The sequence below is a fragment of the Centruroides sculpturatus genome, unplaced genomic scaffold (genome assembly GCF_000671375.1).
Source record: "Centruroides sculpturatus isolate CEXI.00-Female unplaced genomic scaffold, Cexi_2.0 scaffold683, whole genome shotgun sequence".
Classification (NCBI taxonomy): Eukaryota; Metazoa; Arthropoda; class Arachnida; order Scorpiones; family Buthidae; genus Centruroides; species Centruroides sculpturatus.
In genome coordinates this window covers 1181-21583 of record NW_019384858.1, presented here as the reverse complement: position 1 = coordinate 21583, position 20403 = coordinate 1181, and the positions used below count along the sequence as shown (strand labels likewise).

At 28.6% G+C, this 20403-nt stretch overlaps 1 protein-coding gene across 1 annotated transcript in view; it reads left to right on the top strand.

Moving 5' to 3' along the window:
• LOC111630608 (protein spinster homolog 1-like) overlaps positions 1-17165 on the top strand; it is a 42127-nt gene extending 24962 nt beyond the window's left edge. Inside the window, exons 5-9 of the mRNA XM_023374739.1 lie at positions 78-214; positions 8375-8503; positions 13086-13281; positions 15484-15549; positions 17004-17165. Of these exons, the coding sequence (XP_023230507.1) occupies positions 78-214; positions 8375-8503; positions 13086-13281; positions 15484-15549; positions 17004-17150 (675 nt within the window). The 3' untranslated portion in view covers positions 17151-17165. The remainder of the gene's footprint in view (positions 1-77; positions 215-8374; positions 8504-13085; positions 13282-15483; positions 15550-17003) is intronic.
• Positions 17166-20403: the final 3238 nt, after the last annotated feature.

The following is a 20403-nucleotide window of genomic DNA, read 5'->3' as shown; positions in this document are numbered from 1 at the left end:
TTAATTTTTTTTTTATGCTTTTATTTGTAAATATATTTTACAAATTTAATTTGCTAAAATAATTTGTATTTTAATAGGTGACTCCAGGTTTAGGAGTAATATCTGTAATTTTGTCAATATTTATACTGTATGAACCAGTACGTGGTGAAGTTGAAGGAGGATGCCATGTTAAAAATGTTACTTTTATGCATGATCTACGTGGCCTCATAAAAAAGTTAGTTTGTTTTATAAATTATTTATTACAATTACAATATGAATTGTCATGTATTTGATATAAGATTTCTTCCCCCATTTACAATTGAAACTGAATAAAATACATAATAAAGACATAAAAAATTGATATGATAATATTAAAGATTATAAAGAATCATATACAAACATTTTTAAAATTCTTAAGTGTAGTAAATAGCCAATATTTACTACACTTAAGAATACACTTAAGGATCTTTGTGTAGTAAATAGCCAATATTCAGAAATCAGAAAAAGTTTATTGTCTATTGGGAATTACTTCCCTATTACAAAGGGTTGTAGTTTCATGTGTCCATATTTATCTTTAATAAAACAATATTTTTCCATTAATTATTTAATTTGCACTTATTACTTGCGTATATATTCACATATTCTTTAATTTAATTTATTTTGTTATTATAAGTTTCTATTATTTTACAAAAATAATTATAAATATTATATAATTCTTTTTTACTCATATTGTTAAAATTTTTTAACAATTCTATTAGCGAGTTGCATTTATAAGTGCTATTTATATCATAATGTTCACGAAGTTCCTTTAACTTTGGACATGTTAATATCAAATGGTAAGGTGTTAAAACGTCAGCATTACATAAAAAACATTTAGTTAGTAAACTTATATAAGTATTGTTAACATACAGCGAATATTTGTTTAGACGAAGTTGCATTATAAATCATTTTATGTTCAAATTTACCGATTGCCATATATATGATTGCATTGAAGGTATTTCAAATATATCCAAGTACCACGAGTGATATTTACTGCTATAAAGAGAGTCCTGATCTTTTGTTATAGATTGAGCTATAGCTGATTCTAACATCAATGAATAACCTGTTTTCCAATCTTGAATTTTATCTTTAAATAATAGAACTGATACTCCAAAGGAATTGAAGATAGTTTGCAGCTTGTTATACCATAGTTGTTTATTTTTTGTAGTTTACTTCGTCTAATATTTTCATGGTATAAAATAAATAGCCAATATTTGTCATGTTACAAGAAATGTGATAAATATGTATATGATCCTTGTAAAATGTATGGTCTGTGAAAGGAAGTAAAAACACATGTTATATTGTATGAATTTTGAGGTATTTTCAAGCATAGTCAATCAGACTATATGTACAGTACATTACCATTAAATTAGTTATGATAAAATAGCCAGTTGAAATATTAATGCATTCTTTAAAGATAGAAAGCTCTTAATCTGGACCTAGCAACATTTGGATGATGAGTATGAGGTAGGTTGCAGAGTAAATTTAAAGTTAAAAGAACTTGAGAAAATATATTTAAGGAGGAAGGGTTAGCCATGGCCCAAATTGATTAACCATAATTGACAATACATTATTCAAGATGTAATGCTAGAGTTTTTACTATTTTATCAATGTGGCATTTAAATGTAAGTTTATAGTAAAAAATTATGTAGAAATCATTTATGGAATTGATGTATTTTAAAGAAATTGTATTGATAGAAAATGATGGTAAAGGAGTATCCAGAATGAGAGAGAAGCATTTATGTGCTAAAGCATTTCTATTTCATGTGTATTAATTTTGAGGTTGTATTTTTTTGAAGAGTTTTCAAATGATGTAAGTTGTTTTAGAATGTCAGAGTTGGTTTATTAGTTTTGCATCAACATATGTGATTATAGTAGATTCAAGTTGGCCAAGAATGTTGTTAATGTAAACATAGAAGAAAAGAAGAATATAAAGTATTTTATATAAATTCATAATTATTCACATTTTTAAACTAGTACTGATACAAATGTGGATTATAGAGCAATAATTTTTCCTACAACAATATTAACAAATAGCTGCTTATAAGACATCTGAGAAGAAAAATTTGTCATTTTCAAAATTTATTGGTATCATATTTCAGTTTTACAAGTTTTTGTGATGGTTTAACACTTTCTACATAGCAACTGTATGAGATATAAATGCATCCTTGAATGTTTTCTTCTGCTGTCTGTACTTTTTATGAGCATTTGTTTAGCTTTCTTCTAAACATGTCTTCTCATATTTCCTACGGGCATAAACTCTAGCACATGTCAATAGATGAAGCTAGAAGTTAAATATTTAAAATTTTTCAGTTTTTATCAAATTTTACTTAATAACATTAATAATATTAATATTAAATAATTTTAGTTCTTTTAGGTCAAATAAGCAAAAACATCATAATTATTGCACTCTAATGTATTTCCTATGGAGTGGTAATTAATGTAATTAGTGGGATGACATAAAAACAAAATCAAAAACTAAAATTCTATTCCACACATCATCAAATCTTTTGTCAAATGGTAGAGAACAACCAATCAAAGGAAATAAACAATTACCAAATCAGATTTAAATGGGAATTTTTCAAATGGTGCAAAATAAAGCTATAAAAAATTGATTTTTCATCCTTTTGTATTAAATTTAAATTATCAACAAATCCTTACTTATTATATAGCAANATACATGAAAAATCAATTTTTTTTTTTCTTTATTTTCTGACTTATGGAGGGTAGGTAACTCCAAATTTCTAAAACATTATATCAATAATGAAATAAAAATTAAAGTTAAAAAAAAAGGTAAAAGCAAACCCAATTGCAGAGAAACACTTTATTACACTTTCAGACTCCCTAAATGCATTTCACCAAAAATTTAGGCCTCCTTCAATAGGGTTTTCAGCATACAGTTCAAACTCCAACAATATTACCTCGCGGGTTTTCATTATGAATTTCCATCTATATATCCGACAAAAGTTTCCCAGCAAATTGTAAAAATTGTTTATAAGGAAAAAAATAATAATGTGAAAAGAAAAGTTAAAGAACATTTTGTCATAATAATTATACAAAATAATACAGTTAATTTAATTTGGGCATGTTGACAGCTGCATGCTGGGAAACTTTTGTCGGATATATAGATGGAAATTCATAATAGAAACCTGTGATGGAATATTTCTGGAGTTTGAACTGTATGCTGAAAACCCTACTGAGGAGGCCTAAATTTTTTGGCAAAATGTATTTAGGGAGTCTGAAAGTGTTATAAAGTGTTTCTCTGCAATTGGGTTTGCTTTTACGTTTTTTTAATTTTATATCAATAATGAAATAAAAATTGATGTTTTAGAAATTTGGGATTACTTACCCTTTGTAAGTCAGAACAGAAAGAAAAATTTATTTTTCGTATATTTTTTGTACAATACAATTAAGTAAGAATTGTATATTTGTATTAGTTTATCATTNAAGATATTTCCTATGGAGTGGTAATTAATGTAATTAGTGGGATGACATAAAAACAAAATCAAAAACTAAAATTCTATTCCACACATCATCAAATCTTTTGTCAAATGGTAGAGAACAACCAATCAAAGGAAATAAACAATTACCAAATCAGATTTAAATGGGAATTTTTCAAATGGTGCAAAATAAAGCTATAAAAAATTGATTTTTCATCCTTTTGTATTAAATTTAAATTATCAACAAATCCTTACTTATTATATAGCAATTGAAGGGATAAATGTTGTTTATCATAGACTATCAATAAAAAATCAGTTATTTGTTTTCAAACAGTACAATTATAAAAAAATGCAAAAAAAAAAAACTCAGAGCATGGAAAACATAACCAAAAATGTTAATTGTTGAGACAAAACATATTTGAATTAGGATCCAATTTTAAAAGATTTTTTGAATGATCTGTTTCACAGAAAATTCAAATATTTTAAGTACTTCAGTAATAAAAATTTGTTGTTTTTATTTTTTAATTTAAAATAACATATAATAAAAGATATAGAATTATTAATTGTCTGGATTGGTAGTAACATAAATTAAATAACTTAAATTTGTAATCAAAGTATTTCAATGTTTTAAGTGTTCCAATTCCGATATTCTAATAGGTGAAGACTCGCAATTACAAGTATTGCTTGTATAACACAGTAGTTATGTTCCAAAAAAGTTTCATGTTAAGCAAATCCATGTTATACAAAACAAAGGACTAATGAAAAACATATGGTTACATTCCAGAAATTAGTAAAAGTATACAATTTTTTTTCATTACTAAGAGAAATATGTTTATTAAAGCAATCAATAATTTAGAGCCATACCAACTACTGTATAATATTGGGCTATATTCTGGCTATTATACAGCAGTTGGTGTGGCTTTATGTAATGTATCATATTTCTACCAAGTGTGCACACAATTTCAGTTACTGACAACACTTTCATACAACAATTGGCATACATCGACATCACTATCTAACCATTCAGCCAATAATTGAAGGAACACGTAATTTCAATAAATAAGGGGCATAACACTACCACTTTAGCCCTCCTGCTCAAGGAATGCCAGATTCAAATGGATCTGCATGAGGCTTGACTTCTATATAAAATAAGGTGTCCCATTAATAAACAAACAATAAATTCTTACTGGAACTAAAACAAAATATAAAATAATATAAATAACACCTTTTTAATGGTCCCAGCAAAATCATTTAATTCTATAAAAAACGTTTTCAACCGATTTTAGCGGTCTTCATCAGTTATTCTAATATTAAAAAGAACAAAGCATTTGAATTTATGCAATACAAAAATAAATAAAATCAAACTGCAATTGTGCAGAACAACAGAAAAATTGCTTGTGGGTTATTCAAATTACAAAAACATAAAAAATAAAATAAATAAATCGGTCAAACGTTTTTTATAGAATTAAATGATTTTGCTGGACCGTTAAAAAGATGTTATTTACATAAAATAATATAAATATTAGATATATTAGATATAGAATTTTTGTGCCCACTCCCTAAATTTTTTGCATTTTGTCAGAATTACTTAAATATGAAGTTTCATTTTAAAAGGATGCTGACTTGAGCACAAAATTTGAGTACTAGGAATGATTGGCGTAAGGGATATTAAGCAACAGTAAAAAACTCAATAATTAAGAAATATAACATTTTATTAAGCTTTTGATATAGTAGTCATATGTAATATTCAATTACAAGGTTAGAAACTACTGTGAATTCTTTCTCTTTAATGTTTGTTGTTTTTAAATCTGGATATAGCCTTTGATGGTCTTGCATACAACTCAATGCAAACCCCTTTTGTTTCTCATTCACAGTCGATAATCTGTGAAAGTCTTGCAATAAATTTAATAGCTTTTTCAGCAGAATCATTTACATCTTTTATCATGTTAACTGTCCTTTAGGCTGCTAAATATGAAGTGTTGTTTTTCCACATTGTAAGGCATTGCGAAAGGATCTAGGACATTCTATGACCTAGAGAAAACTTGTATTTATTTGTAGTCAAGAAAAGAATGCTCTACTCTGAATTGATACAAAGTCATTGATTGTTTTCTCTACAGTGAGAAACAAATCAATGAGATCAGTGATTTGTTTGCTGTTGTCTGGGGATGCAGTTTTAGTTCATGGTAGGTTACTACTGTGACTCGCCTGCATAGACTAGTGTGTGAATGTTTGAGAGAGTAGAAATAGAATGAGTGCATTCTGGTAATAAGTGTTCACATAGTGTAGCGATTTTCCTACTGTTTTAGAAATGTTGATTTTGGGAATGTGTGACTGTTCTGCAGGGTCAGTGCCTGTAAATTTAGTGAATGCTTCTTGGAAAAGGAGAGAGGGTATGAATTTAACCTGAATCTATTTCAGGTAATGAAAAAGTGTTGATACTGTCAGCATCAGTGAAAATAGTGGTGGTAACATCAGTATTGTCAATGCATGTATCTTGATGATTCTGAAGGATTGTGATCATTGTTAATGTTGGAAGTATTTGTTTGTTGGAGAAATTCTTCTGCAGTTTGTTGTTTGATATGTTCTAGTATCATTTATAGTATAACTAGCAGACCCCGCCACGTGTTGTTGTGGCTCAAAATGTATCTATTATAAATGTATAACACTTCCCCCGTGGGGAAAATTTTTCGAAAAATTTCTTCTTAGTATACATTCTCTTGACGTACCCTATTAAAATGCAATCAAAAACGCAAAAACCCGCATCTAAAATAATATAATAGAAGCCAAGTTCTTCACAGTAAGCCTTAATTCTGTCCCTCTTCCCCACAGGGGAATATCGAANCTGAACCTTTTTTGATCAACAACTTTTATACAGTGACTTTGAGATGAGAGTATTCTGAAAACAAATGATGTAACTGTTGTCTGTATGCTGTCATATCTGTTTTGAGATTTGTTATGGTGTAGTAAGTATGGATGATAAACTCATTTATTTCCATTGTCCATTTTATCTGTTGGCATGATTTTTCAGCCTTTGTGGTCTGTGAATGCATTGTCACAGAAACACCAAGGCTAGGTTGGTTCCTCACATCTGTTGAGGGTATTGCAGTAGCCATGTTTGGGCCAGCACTGCTTTTGCTACCAGTAGCCAAGGGAGACAGTGACCTATTTTTTGGACATGATACTCTGCCTAACCCATGAATATGAACCTTGTTAAACTTATATAACGAACTAACTGGATAAATATACTATGAATAAAACTTAAATAATTGTATACTTGCTTACTGGAGATTAAATTCAATAAAAATAAAAACCATTCAACTATCCAGCATAATTCTTTAATAACATAAGAACGTTTTCAAACACATTAAGCGTTCATCATCAGTTAATTTCTTTAATTCGAAATGGGAAATTTGAAAAAATTACGCAAACGAATTTCAAATAAACGGTTATGTAAAAATTAAAAGGTAACATGTTATAAATGAAAGTGATACAAACAAATTTCCGTGTGTTTAATAAATAATAATAAAATAAATAAATAAATAAATAAATAAAATATCTATGAAGGATCATCCTAAGCCTGATTAAGCCTTTTATATAGATCTATGCCAATTCGTCGCAAAATGATTTCCAAGCGGACGAAAGCCCGTCAGCATCCCTATAGTTGATACACTGCGTGCTCTTCTGTGTTTTGTGGATTTCCATCTTTTTGAGATATTTTACTGTGTGTCTAGATCTGGTAGCTTTTATTATAGAGGCCTGGTCCCAGAAGACAGTAATGCCTTGTTGTTTAGCATAAGTGGTAAGGACCATACTGTAAACTGTTTTGTTCACTGAAAGCTTATGCTCGTTGATTCTTTTTTTCAAATTCCTCAAAGTTGTGCCTATATATACTAAGTTAGGTAATACGTATATATACTATATTAAAGATGTGTTTTATTCATAGAACCTTGTTAACCCAGGCAACACCCAAGCCTATATCACACTTAGACCTGGTTACTATCATGGTAATTATCTCCACAGAATGTGGGTGTGGTCACTCTTAGCTTTGTTTCTCCCCATAGATGTTACTGGCATGGGTGTCCTACCAGAAACTTGTGCTACAGTCTACGTTACTCTATGGATCAATAAAATTACTGGGCTCTCCCACCACGACCAAGTGGTGACCATGGGAGAGTTGTTATTATTATTATTTCTGAATTATAAATATTCACTGAAAATCACTGAAATTAAAAAACAAATTCTCAAGAAATCTGCAATAAAACCATTTTTTGACAGTTAATATCTCAAAAATCATGTGGTTTGTAAATAAAAATATCTTTAGACTTGAAAATTTGTTACTATCCTGGCTTTTATGTGTACATATCAAGGGAGAGTATTGGAATTGTGTTAAATTTGACCCTTTGTTTTGCAAATCTCCAGAACCCCCAAAAATAATAATAAAATGGAGAAAAAATTGCTTATGTGTTTGTATGTTTTGATGTCTATTTTGTTTAATATCTCAGGATGTGATAAAAATTGAATGAAATTTGGCATGTTAAGGGATGTTGATGCTATTAAATTTTGGTGGTTAAAGGTTGAGTGGAATGGGAGATAGAGGGGGAGGTTTGTGTCATATATTGAGAGGGGTCAGACTTAGTGAAGATTTTATTAGTTATTAGCATTTACAATTTTTTATAAAACTTAGAAAGCTTAATTATGAGTCATTTTATAATAAATAATATAAAAAGATGAGATTTTATTATAAAAATAACAGCTGGGAAAGTTATGAAACTTATTGCTTGTTTTTTGTGTCAATATTTTTTATTTTATGTTATTGAATGTAATATTGTGAAGAATAGTATAAATATTCAACTAACATTATTTTCCAAATGTTCCCATTTAGTCGTATTGAATTTATTTTGAATCTTAATTATTAGCCGGACATTGATGTGGTCTACTGCAGGATTCACTTGTGTGACATTCGCTACTGGTGCTTTAGCCTGGTGGGCACCTATTTACATGACATATGCATCAAGCATTGAAGGTGAAAATAAAACTGAAGAAATGTAAGTTTTTGTAAGTTAATTTCTGTATTTTATGAATTATTTTTGAAAAATCATTAGAACTATAAAAATCTGTAGTGAAAAAATTAAAATTTTATGCATACATATTGAATTATTCAAATATTACACCAAATATAGAGGATGAAGTTTTATTCAATATTTTCATTCTAGCTTCTTGTTCCATTTTAATTTTAGTTTCAAAAAATTCAAGGCTTATAGTATCATTTTTTATGGACTTATCATATAGGATAAGTATCTGTATGATAAGTCCATAAAAAGCAAAACTATAAGCTTTGAATTTTTTGAAACTTTTATTCAGCAGATCATATTGTGAAATAATAAAAAAATTTTATTGTTTTTATTTGTTTTATTGCCAATTTCTCTCTTCTTTCTATAATATTCAAACAACCATAAATATCTGTTAAATAATAGCGTTATTAGTATTGAAATCAGGCATAAATAAATAGTAAACACTATCAGCTTTATTAAAATATTATTTCTAAAAATCATCCCATTTATTTAACTTAATTGTAAAATTAACATTTTTCAATTTGAAACAGACATGTTAGTTTTCAGAGACAATGTTTATTTTTTTATATATAATTCTACATCAGGGATGATTAATATTTTAAAAAACTCAAGTGGTCTGACATGATGTTGTGAACCATATTTTCTAGAAGCCTTGTCAGAGACCTACCCTTATATAGAACAGGTCTAAGAAAACTCAATCTTCAGAACAGTTGCTATTGTTTCCATGCTTCAACTCCATATTGCACAACAGTATTCACTCTTCCACTTATCTCCACTCTCCTTCCAGACACACCAATCACGTGATCTTTTTGGAAGTGCTGTCTGAAACCAACTAATATAAATAGAGTTAGAAGAACAAAGCTCAGAATTAGTCAATTTTAGAAGAATAAAGAAAGGTTAAAGAAGCAACGAAATAAATAAAAAGTAATAGCTTGATTAAGTCACATAGTAGTATTGTATCTAAAAGGATCTCCTAAAGAATTCTGCAAAAGCTGGAAAATAATGCTATGGTCCAATTTGCAACTGAGCCTGGAGTGTCACCATGTTGGGATGAGGCTAAGCTTCTACATATTGCCTTTGATATACAACAGCTAAGAATAATAGAAGCTATTAAAATTTATAAAGTAATACTCAAGGGAAGCTACATTAATAGTAAAAAAAATATTAATTAACATGTTGCAAGTGTGTCAAGCAATGATTTGTTACCTCCAACTGTAGTGAACTTTAACATAATGTTGTAAATTTTGTCATCTCAATCATTAGTTATTAATGTGTGTTACAGCATTTAAAATTTTTTCTACTCTATCTCTAGTCATCTTAAGGAAAGCTGTGTACTATACATGGTTTAAAAATTTTTATTATGTCATATTTCATCATTATGTACATTACGTTTTATTTTTTGAATCTGAATATTACTGGATTACATATAGATTATTTCTTTTTTAAAAAGTTGTTTAAGTAATCACATTTGATTTATGAAACATATAATAACCTGACAAAGATCTCTGAAAGTAAACCTCATCCTGCTGAGAGGTCTGTAAGCAGTTTGCTTGCTGAGCTGGTGTGGTGGCCCAATGCCACCCCACCTGCACAGCAATTTATGTCCCTAAATTAGTTATGACATGTTGTGTTGTGACACATGGACAACCTTCATTGTATTGCCTTCGAACATCTTGGTCACATTGGAATCATTGCCAAAGCCTATAGATAATGCATTCGGTTTCTGGAACACTTGTCTCTGAGTTTGGCCAGTCTCTAATCTACTCTGCTACAATGCAGAAGCATTGTAGCAGAGTGATTGAACTTATTAATTCTGCAGAACTTGTAAAATCTGCAAATTTCAATTAATAAGCACACCTAGTCACTTATTCTTCCTTCTTTTCATTTGATGGCACTACATACATCCAAAAGAGGGTTGTACCCATGGACAGCTTTCTTTCAAGAACACTGTGAAATGGTGTTGAGAGTTCTTGAAAGATCAATCTTTGCCAAGACATACCTAACTTCAAATTATACACTAGATACACAGTCCTTCCAACAATAATAGAACATACAGTGATGGCCTAGAAACTTATTATTTTCATGTAACTTTGATGAAATTTTCTAATACATTAAATAGCAAAATATCAACTATTATTCCATAAGTTTGGAGAAAAAATGATTAATAGACAAAAGTTTGATGTTATCATTAAAAATAGATGCCCAACATTAATAGAACATATACTGATTGGAATTAATTACAAAGAAAGTAATGATTGGAATCCATGAAATTTGCATAAAAATATGATCAATAAGTGGGAAAAAAGTAGTAAATTGCATAGTAACCTTACTATTAAAAATGGGATGTGGGAAGGACCTAACTGTAGAGGAGAAGATCAAAATTGATGTATTTCATTAGGAAGGATGAAAAGTAACTTAGATTGCTAAAAAATCTGGGAAGACCTCATTCAACAATCTTAAAGTATCTCAATAACAAGGAAGGAGCAACAAACAGAAAAACTAAACAGTCGACGCAAGAGTTCAACAACACCTAGAACAATGAGACTGCAAGGAAAACACATCCATTCAAAAAGTCAAAAATTAATTGAAGCTGAGCTGCAGTAAATCAACAGTATACAATGTTTTGAGATCAACAGACAATGTTTATTTCATCAAAATGAAGACAGGCAACTAATAAAGGAGAAACACAAACAACTTCAATTACAGTTTACCAGAAACAACTTTGAAGGAGGGGAAAAATGGTCAAAAGTAATTTTCTTGGATGAGAAAAAGTGGAATCGATGGACATGATGGTTTTAAGTATTATTGGGCAGACAAAAGACTAGATCAAAAGCAGCACTCAAAGAAAGTAGTTGGTGGTGGTAAGTCATGACTTGGGTAAGAATTAGATGGAATGGAAAGACACTTCTAGTATTTATTGAAAGTCAAAACAACTCTCAAACTTATCAGGTGCATGTCTGGAGACAGCTCCAAACTTATGAACAGAAAATTGCTGGACAGGATTTTGAATTCATGCTGGATAATGCAAGCTTCCATGTATCAAAAACAATGTTATTTTTTTTTCAGAGCAAGAACATTCGATTTTTGGACTGGCCTCCTCCCAGTGCAGATTTAAACCCAATTGAAAATCTTTGGGGTGATTGGTTTTCCAATTGTATAGCAGTGGAAAGCATTACATGACTGTTCACTGAACTAAAGGCTGCTCTCATTGAAGCATGGAAAATATTCTACAAGAATGGCTGTAATCTTTGATTAATTCAATGTCTAATTATTTTTTTCAGCTTGTTTCCAAAAAACATGTATTTATTAAAATTAAAAACATTTTCGATCAGTTTGACTGATCTTCAGTTAACAGCAACATTGAATTAAAGAATACCATTTAAAAATAGAACTTAATATTTGCATTAAAATAGGAACAAGAAATAACATAAAAATAATAAATATGTGAATAAAACAGAAATTTTGATTTAAAAGAAATGAATACAATTCAACAAATAGCATGTAAATGTTTGAATGAACATGTGAACATAAAATGCAAATAATATAAAAAACGATAAATATATAAATAAAAGCAATATACTTATAATAAAAATAAACAATTAATAGAGGAAACAAAATTTAAATCTCAATAGGTGACCCCCAAGCATTGGAAAGGGTATTGGAATTGCAATGATTAACACATATGGATTTTCTACAAACTTTATAAATTTCTAACTTCTCTAGGTGAGAAAGAGTATGTATCTTAGAGATAGGCTTGATAATTCTCACTTCTTCTCAATTTATCTGTATGTCCTGTTGATTTGAATAGGCTGCTAATGCAGTGTTAGAGATTCTTGTTGATTGTACATTTGTGCTCCCTGATTCTTTGTTGTAGATTATGTCCAGTGGCACCTATGTATACAAGTTTTGTCATAAAAAATTGGTCATTTATTGGGATTTAGTAGATGCTTGGTGCAGAGTTGTGATCATATGGAATCTTATCGTTTCTTAAAATTTTGAAAATGGTCGGGTTACATTGCTATACCTGTGTAAGATTGTTAGTTTGGTGCTTCTTTATGTATACCTCCTAAAGTCGGGAAATAATTTAAGACAATCCTTTTTCTGATATACTGATATCAAATTAGTTCTTGCATTTTGATTTGGAATGTTACAATTACTCATTTTATAAATTGAATTGAATACCCATATCATGCTGCTGTCATGTCAAGGATGTTGGTACAATGGTATATGCTCTTCTTATCAATGATCTGAATGTTTAATGTGCCATTGGTCCACAGAGTTGTAGGGGATTAATGTGCATTGAAAAGTGGGCTTCCTGTTTAGCTTGTTAACTATTTCTCCAAAGTTGGATGAAATTGTAAGGGCCAAGAAATTTACTGATGTATCACTTCTTCATCTAACTGCAGGGATAAATCATAAGGGTTGTTGTTGAATGCTTGAAAAACTATTGTAGGTTCAGTATGAAAAATTTATTTTAATTGTAAAAAAATTATTAAACAGATGAAATAAATATTTGTGTATTTCTATAATGGAAATTGAAAAAATTTATATTTAGGGTCAGCTTAATTTTTGGTGTCATAACTTGTATTGCTGGAATAGTAGGCGTTACATTGGGTTCTTTATCTGCGCAGTGGTATAGACGACGTAATCCTCGTGCTGATCCACTAGTTTGTGCTTTTGGACTATTAAGTAGTGTTCCTCTTGTATTTCTCGGAATTGTTATGGCTCACAAATATATGATGCTTTCTTGGGTAAGTAAGGAATTATAAATTAATTAAATTGTAGTAATAGTAAATTTTCAAATTTGTTATATAGCATAAAGTAACTAAAAACAAATCCAAAGTTTAAAATTTACTGCTTAACTGTTATACTGTATTTAAAATAAAATAAATTAGAAAAAAATTAATACACAGAAAAATCAATTACCCAAATTTTATTAACCAAAATAGACTTTGGAAATTCCAGAAATTACAAAGTTTTTACATAGTAATGATTGTGGTTTTTTAGGTCTGTTATTGAGTTATCTTGTTATCTACACTACTAGTGTAAAACAAAGCCAAATAATCTAAATCAACCCCAGCAGAACAATTCAAAATTCTCTAAACTTTTTTTTTTTGGCTGCTGGGATTTGTTTTTATTTGGCAAACGTTTTCAACCTAATCTAATAGGCCCCTCAGACTACATCTTTCTTGGAACATCTTTACCATTAAATATTGTTCCAAAATAGTATACATAAATTTATGCAACCTATAAACAAGAAAGATACATTTGTGAACTCAATGCTTACATGACCCTTCTAATTATTTTATTATATATTATATTTATTATTATTATTATTAATTATTTTTTTATTTTTACATACTACTGGTGATGTTGTTTAGACAATGTTTGCCAACCCCCATACAACAAAGAAATAACAAATCTGTTAAAATAAACAAATAAAAATAACAAACATAAAGGGAATAAAACATATGAAGAAATAAAATAATTAAATATATTAAACTAATTTTTTACAAACAGCCTTAAATTTAGTGAATTCAAAAAACGTTTATCTTTTGATTTTTACAGCAGCCATCTGGTAGCAATAAAAAATGATTTAATGGTAAAACATTTAGATGACAATACAGTATATGTAAACATGTAGTATTTCTAGTATTGAGGGAGAGGATATGAAAATAAACATATTGGAGTGGAAGTAAGCCATTAAAATATTTATAAGTATAAATCCAATCAAAATATTTAATACATTTATAGAAATTAGGTGAACCTTGGCAAACTCAAACAACTTCTGGGGAGTTCGTAAATGGGAGGTTAGAAAGTTTGTACAGTTAATTATAAATTTGAGCCAATTCTGAATAAAGTTTATTTAGGGTTGATGGTGGGGCAGAAGACCAAATAGGTAAAGCAGAAGCAATAGGTAAAAGTTACATGGCAGTGCTTGACTTTAAAGCGATGTACAGTACCTGTCCATAGGCTTAAACCCTGTATCTGTCATCTAAGGGATTTTTTTATTGAGAAGTATTGATAACGCAGCAAAGTTCTTACATAATTGTATTGTAGAAAAATACATGAAAAATCAATTTTTTTTTTTCTTTATTTTCTGACTTATGGAGGGTAGGTAACTCCAAATTTCTAAAACATTATATCAATAATGAAATAAAAATTAAAGTTAAAAAAAAAGGTAAAAGCAAACCCAATTGCAGAGAAACACTTTATTACACTTTCAGACTCCCTAAATGCATTTCACCAAAAATTTAGGCCTCCTTCAATAGGGTTTTCAGCATACAGTTCAAACTCCAACAATATTACCTCGCGGGTTTTCATTATGAATTTCCATCTATATATCCGACAAAAGTTTCCCAGCAAATTGTAAAAATTGTTTATAAGGAAAAAAATAATAATGTGAAAAGAAAAGTTAAAGAACATTTTGTCATAATAATTATACAAAATAATACAGTTAATTTAATTTGGGCATGTTGACAGCTGCATGCTGGGAAACTTTTGTCGGATATATAGATGGAAATTCATAATAGAAACCTGTGATGGAATATTTCTGGAGTTTGAACTGTATGCTGAAAACCCTACTGAGGAGGCCTAAATTTTTTGGCAAAATGTATTTAGGGAGTCTGAAAGTGTTATAAAGTGTTTCTCTGCAATTGGGTTTGCTTTTACGTTTTTTTAATTTTATATCAATAATGAAATAAAAATTGATGTTTTAGAAATTTGGGATTACTTACCCTTTGTAAGTCAGAACAGAAAGAAAAATTTATTTTTCGTATATTTTTTGTACAATACAATTAAGTAAGAATTGTATATTTGTATTAGTTTATCATTTAAAAATGATTTGTAATTTGAAATGTGTAATTATCATCAAATTAGACTCTATATGAGTTTCTACATTTTTTCATATTAGTATTTCAACCGAATATTTATGTCTGTTTTTACTTTTATAGATTTTAATTTTCTCTGGTGAAACATTATTATGTATGAATTGGCCAATTGTAGCTGACATGCTGTTGGTAAGTGTAGTGTTCTATATTATATTATATACAATATAAATTGCTTTGGATAAAATATTCAAACTAATCTGATTATAAAAAAATACATATAATTGTAATAAACTTTGATTCTTTAAATAAATTATACCATTTAATACAATGAAAATTTATTTTTATTACAAATGAACATTTTTGACTACTTTTTTCTCTGTCAATAAATTCAAGACCTTGAATTTAAAATGTAAAATTGTATTTGTTATTTATACAGGTATCCCTTGTATAACATGGTAGTTACGTTTAAAAACAATAGTGTTATGAAAATCCATGCCACATGAAACAAAGGACTAGTGCAAAATATAAAGTTAGGCTCCAAACATTAACAAAAATATACTACTATTTTTTGTTACTAAGTGAAATATCTAAATAGGTAATCAGTTCAAATATCATTAATTTTTAGGAATTATCCAATGACAGCAAGGACTGTGGACAATGAAGCATGGTTAATGAAAAGAACACAGAAAAATTTTTAATATAAACGTAGTCAAAATGGTGGGAAAATTCAAATATTGTGAGAGAGTATCGAAAAAGTTGTGTCTTGTTTGTTGTTTCTGTGTTTGTATTAAAAACATCTTTTGTGTTCTTTTCATTTAACTATGCTTCATTATTGGTCCCATATATTTGAAAACGATTTACCACTTTTGCAACAACAGTTTTATGCACAATTTTACCAATTTCAGTAAAGGTTGTTTTTTCTTTCAAATGCATATCTACCATTCTTTGTTTGATATCATTTGATAATTGTATTCCTCAAAGCATTTTGATTATATATATATATATATATATATACCACTCTTCATCCAACTGATTATGATTGCATTTTGTTTCATACAACAGTGCAAACTAATTTGCATACTTCCTTCAGTAGCTCTACTTTTGTTACAGTGTAAAATACTGTATAAAAACTTAATTTTTTAAATAACATTGTATCAAACAATGTTTTGTCTGGATATTAGTTTACTTTGCCTTTATTTATTAAGTATAACCAGTTTTGTATGATAGTTTATTCTGACAAATTACATTATCAATCTCGTTCCTGATTTAGCTCCATGAATCAGATTTTTTATTATGACTTATTTTTATATAATTAAAACACAGTTGATGCTAGATTCAGATTTCTGAAAATATTTTTTTATATATTTATTTATAACTGCTCTATTTTGAGTCTTTTGATTATGTAATTTGAAAATTAATTGTCAGAATTCAAAGGAAAAGTTAGCCTAAACTGATATCAAATCTAATTAAAATATAATTTTTGCTAGATATACTTATTATTTTTATTGTAATTTTAAAAGCAAAAATGTTTTAAAATAAAATGGTATTGAACTTATTTAACTTTATATAACTAGTTAGGTTTTAGCTAGTTATTCATTAATTATCTAGTTTAATTAAAGTTCTAATGTATTTTTTGATTTCAGTATGTTGTCATACCTACTCGAAGATCAGTTGCTGAAGCATTTCAAATCTTGGTATCACATGCCTTTGGTGATGCCTGTAGTCCCTACATAGTAGGAGCTGTAAGTTTCTTTAATGATTCTTATTTTAAATTACAATTTTGTTTATAAATGAACTTAAATATTTATTTAACTGTTTAATTAAATTTAATTAATAATATCCATGCTAAAATGTATTTTTAACTTTTATAAATAAAAGAAATGAATAAATACTTTATGTAGTTCATATAAAGAAAATAATATAAGGATTACAACCTTCAAGGAAGATACTTACCTTATATATTAAAAAAAAAACTGAATTTTAGATAGAACATTGTTAGCATGGTAATCCATTAATCAATTAAAATGGAAGAAAACAATTCAGCAGCATTAAAATAAGTACACAATAGACTAAAATTATATAAGTGAATAATTATATAATTTTCACTTGTATTAAATTACATCTACCAGTTTTATTTGAATAATATTCTGTTCAAAATAGTATGTGGCTACTTTCTCTGTGGTTACTGCTTAAAAGTAGTTATAACAGGTAGGCCTTTGCATATACCTGTTTGATTTTTGTTATTAACAAAATATTAGCTCATCCTTATTTTAAGTCAGTCAAATTACAATGTTATTATTTTATTCTACTTGGAAGAATGTTTTCTGTAAAGTTTAATTAACAACTAGTTTTGTTAGATCTGGTCAATTTTATATTTTAGTTGCAGTTTAACTGGTATGCTGGTCTTCCTTGTTTATATGCGGCATGCTGGTCATTCCACAAAAATACAGTATTTTCGTGTCACTTGGCATAGTTCACATCCCCAGCTCTTAGTGATGCCACTGCTAAAACTTAAATATTTAATGCATTGATCCTTAGTGACAAAAAGACTGCACTTTATACTATTGTGAGGTTTTGGATGAGGTTCGAACCAGTCACTAAAAGTTTGTTTAAACATTCTTCATCAGTCATACTTTCTAGTCTTCTGAATGAGTCATTATAGAGTCATTATCAAGTTCATATTTTCTTGACAAAACTTGCATACCAACTCTATATTGTGAATTTATTCACAGTCATGGTTCTCAATCCATGTTCTGCAAACATAGCTGTTTTGAAAACTTATCACAAATGTTTCATAAAAAATAAATTTTGAAGTTTTTATTGCAAATTTGTTTCAATGTACTACGACATGATTTTATGTTTACCATTTTATTATACAATACAATAATATTTATTAGTGTATTGCTTCTATTAATTTTAGTAAATATATCCAGTTTTTGAAAGTTTTTTTTCATTACTTCATTGTTTCGTGAGAATGGAAAAATATAATTATGCTTTTCAATTTTTTAATATATTGATACTATGTTTTGAGTAATAAAAAAATATATGAATGGTGTTCTGTAGCCTCAGAAAGGTTGAGAACCATTGATTCATCTGTTTTTGTTTGTCTCATGTACCATAATTTATATTTTATTTTATTTCTATTTATTTTATGTATTAGCTTTTATTTATTTTATTTCCATTTTGTTATTTTTATTAATGTGAGAACCCCAAGAAGTCTTATCACAGACCCAATATTATCTAGCATCATGATCAACACACTTCTGTTTAAGGAGGTGTCATTCGGGATGACAAGAAAGCATGAACTACTTATGTGGGTGTTAGACACCTAGGCAAGAACTCCATTTACAATTAACATTAATTTATTAAAATTTAAAAAGACTTCTTAATAAAAGTTTAGGAGATTTCCTTCTCTTACAGTATATCCTGCCAAGCTAGTTTTAAGTCCTGACAATGTTGATATTCTTAGGAATTTGATGTCTCAATATGAGGGTCCAGGTGCTCATCACTCTTTTTATTGAAGGATCGCTGTCCTTAACAAATAGTACACTTACACATGAGTCAAAGGAACTGCAAAACTGTTTCTCTCATTTCCAAGTTGCACATATCACTCATTCGAACATGAAATTGGAGATTTGTTTATTGAACCCTTTTTCTTGTATTTACAGCTATTGTGTTCTGGTATCATGACAATAAAGAATTTTGACAATTCTGTTATGACTTTCTTCCTTACATTAATTTAAAATTATTTATCAAAAGTTTATTCTGTTTTCCCATTTCGTTGTATTTACTCTGCCCATGTAAGGATTCACTTCTCCAAGTGGACACCTGTAAATTCTTGTTGCCTACATTTGTCTCACACTCACAACTTGCATTATTTTATTTTAACTCTTCTTGACATATTTACAATATAAATTTTTTTCTATTGACAGCTTTCCTCATTGTGATGCAGTTTATTCTACACATTATTTTAACTTTTACATAAGTTTTTGAGGTTTCAGACCTTGAAAACATATGTAAAAATTAAGTTTTAAATTTGATCTGGAACTTCACATTAAGGCACAATAAAATTTCAATATAAAAATAGAATGAGAATATGTTTTCACTTTATTATTAGTAAATTATTGCCATGTTTTAAAAACTGAAGGCATTTGAGGAATTCAGATGCCAAAAAGTAATAATGATTATTACTTTTTAAAATTGAAACAAAGAATTTATCTATAGTCAGAAAGGAAGTAGCATTTAGATCATCTTATAATATAATCAAGATGGGTTGATAATAATGATGATGATAAGTGCAGAGCCTAAACAGTTAGGAGTTGAAAGTTGAAATTTGGTACACAGTTAGGATACGTCACAAGAATGTACATTAAGAAGGAATTTTTGGAAATTCCTCTCCCCCCTGTGAGAGAGGGACAGGATTAAGGATTACCCTGAAGAACTCGGCTTCTACTATGCTATTTTAGATATGGTTTTTTTTTTGCATTTTTCTGTGAAATTGAACATACTTTTAGACCCATCTAAAAATTTTCTAATTAGCCTTGGAAGAGGGGGGACCTAATTCTTGCACCTGATGAAAACAGGTAAGATTGGCTATATATCTATAAAGGTTATCTTACATAAAAGTTTATCACACCAAATGACCAATCTAACACATTTTAAAAATTCTTTATTCTTCTACTGTATACAATTTTAAAACATTTTTAAATTGTGTACAGTATTTTAAATTTTTTGAATGTTAGATTGGGTACTATGTGATAAACTCTTACATAAGATAACCTTTGTAAATATAAATCAAATACTATAATATAATATAGTAGAGGGGTTAGAAGTACAAAATAATCTATTAGTCTTAATTAATCTNGCAAAAACCCGCATCTAAAATAATATAATAGAAGCCAAGTTCTTCACAGTAAGCCTTAATTCTGTCCCTCTTCCCCACAGGGGAATATTGAAAAATCCCTTCTTAGTGTACATTCTGTTGATGTACCCTATTAAAACGCAATCAAAAACGCAAAAAACTGCATCTAAAATAGTATAATA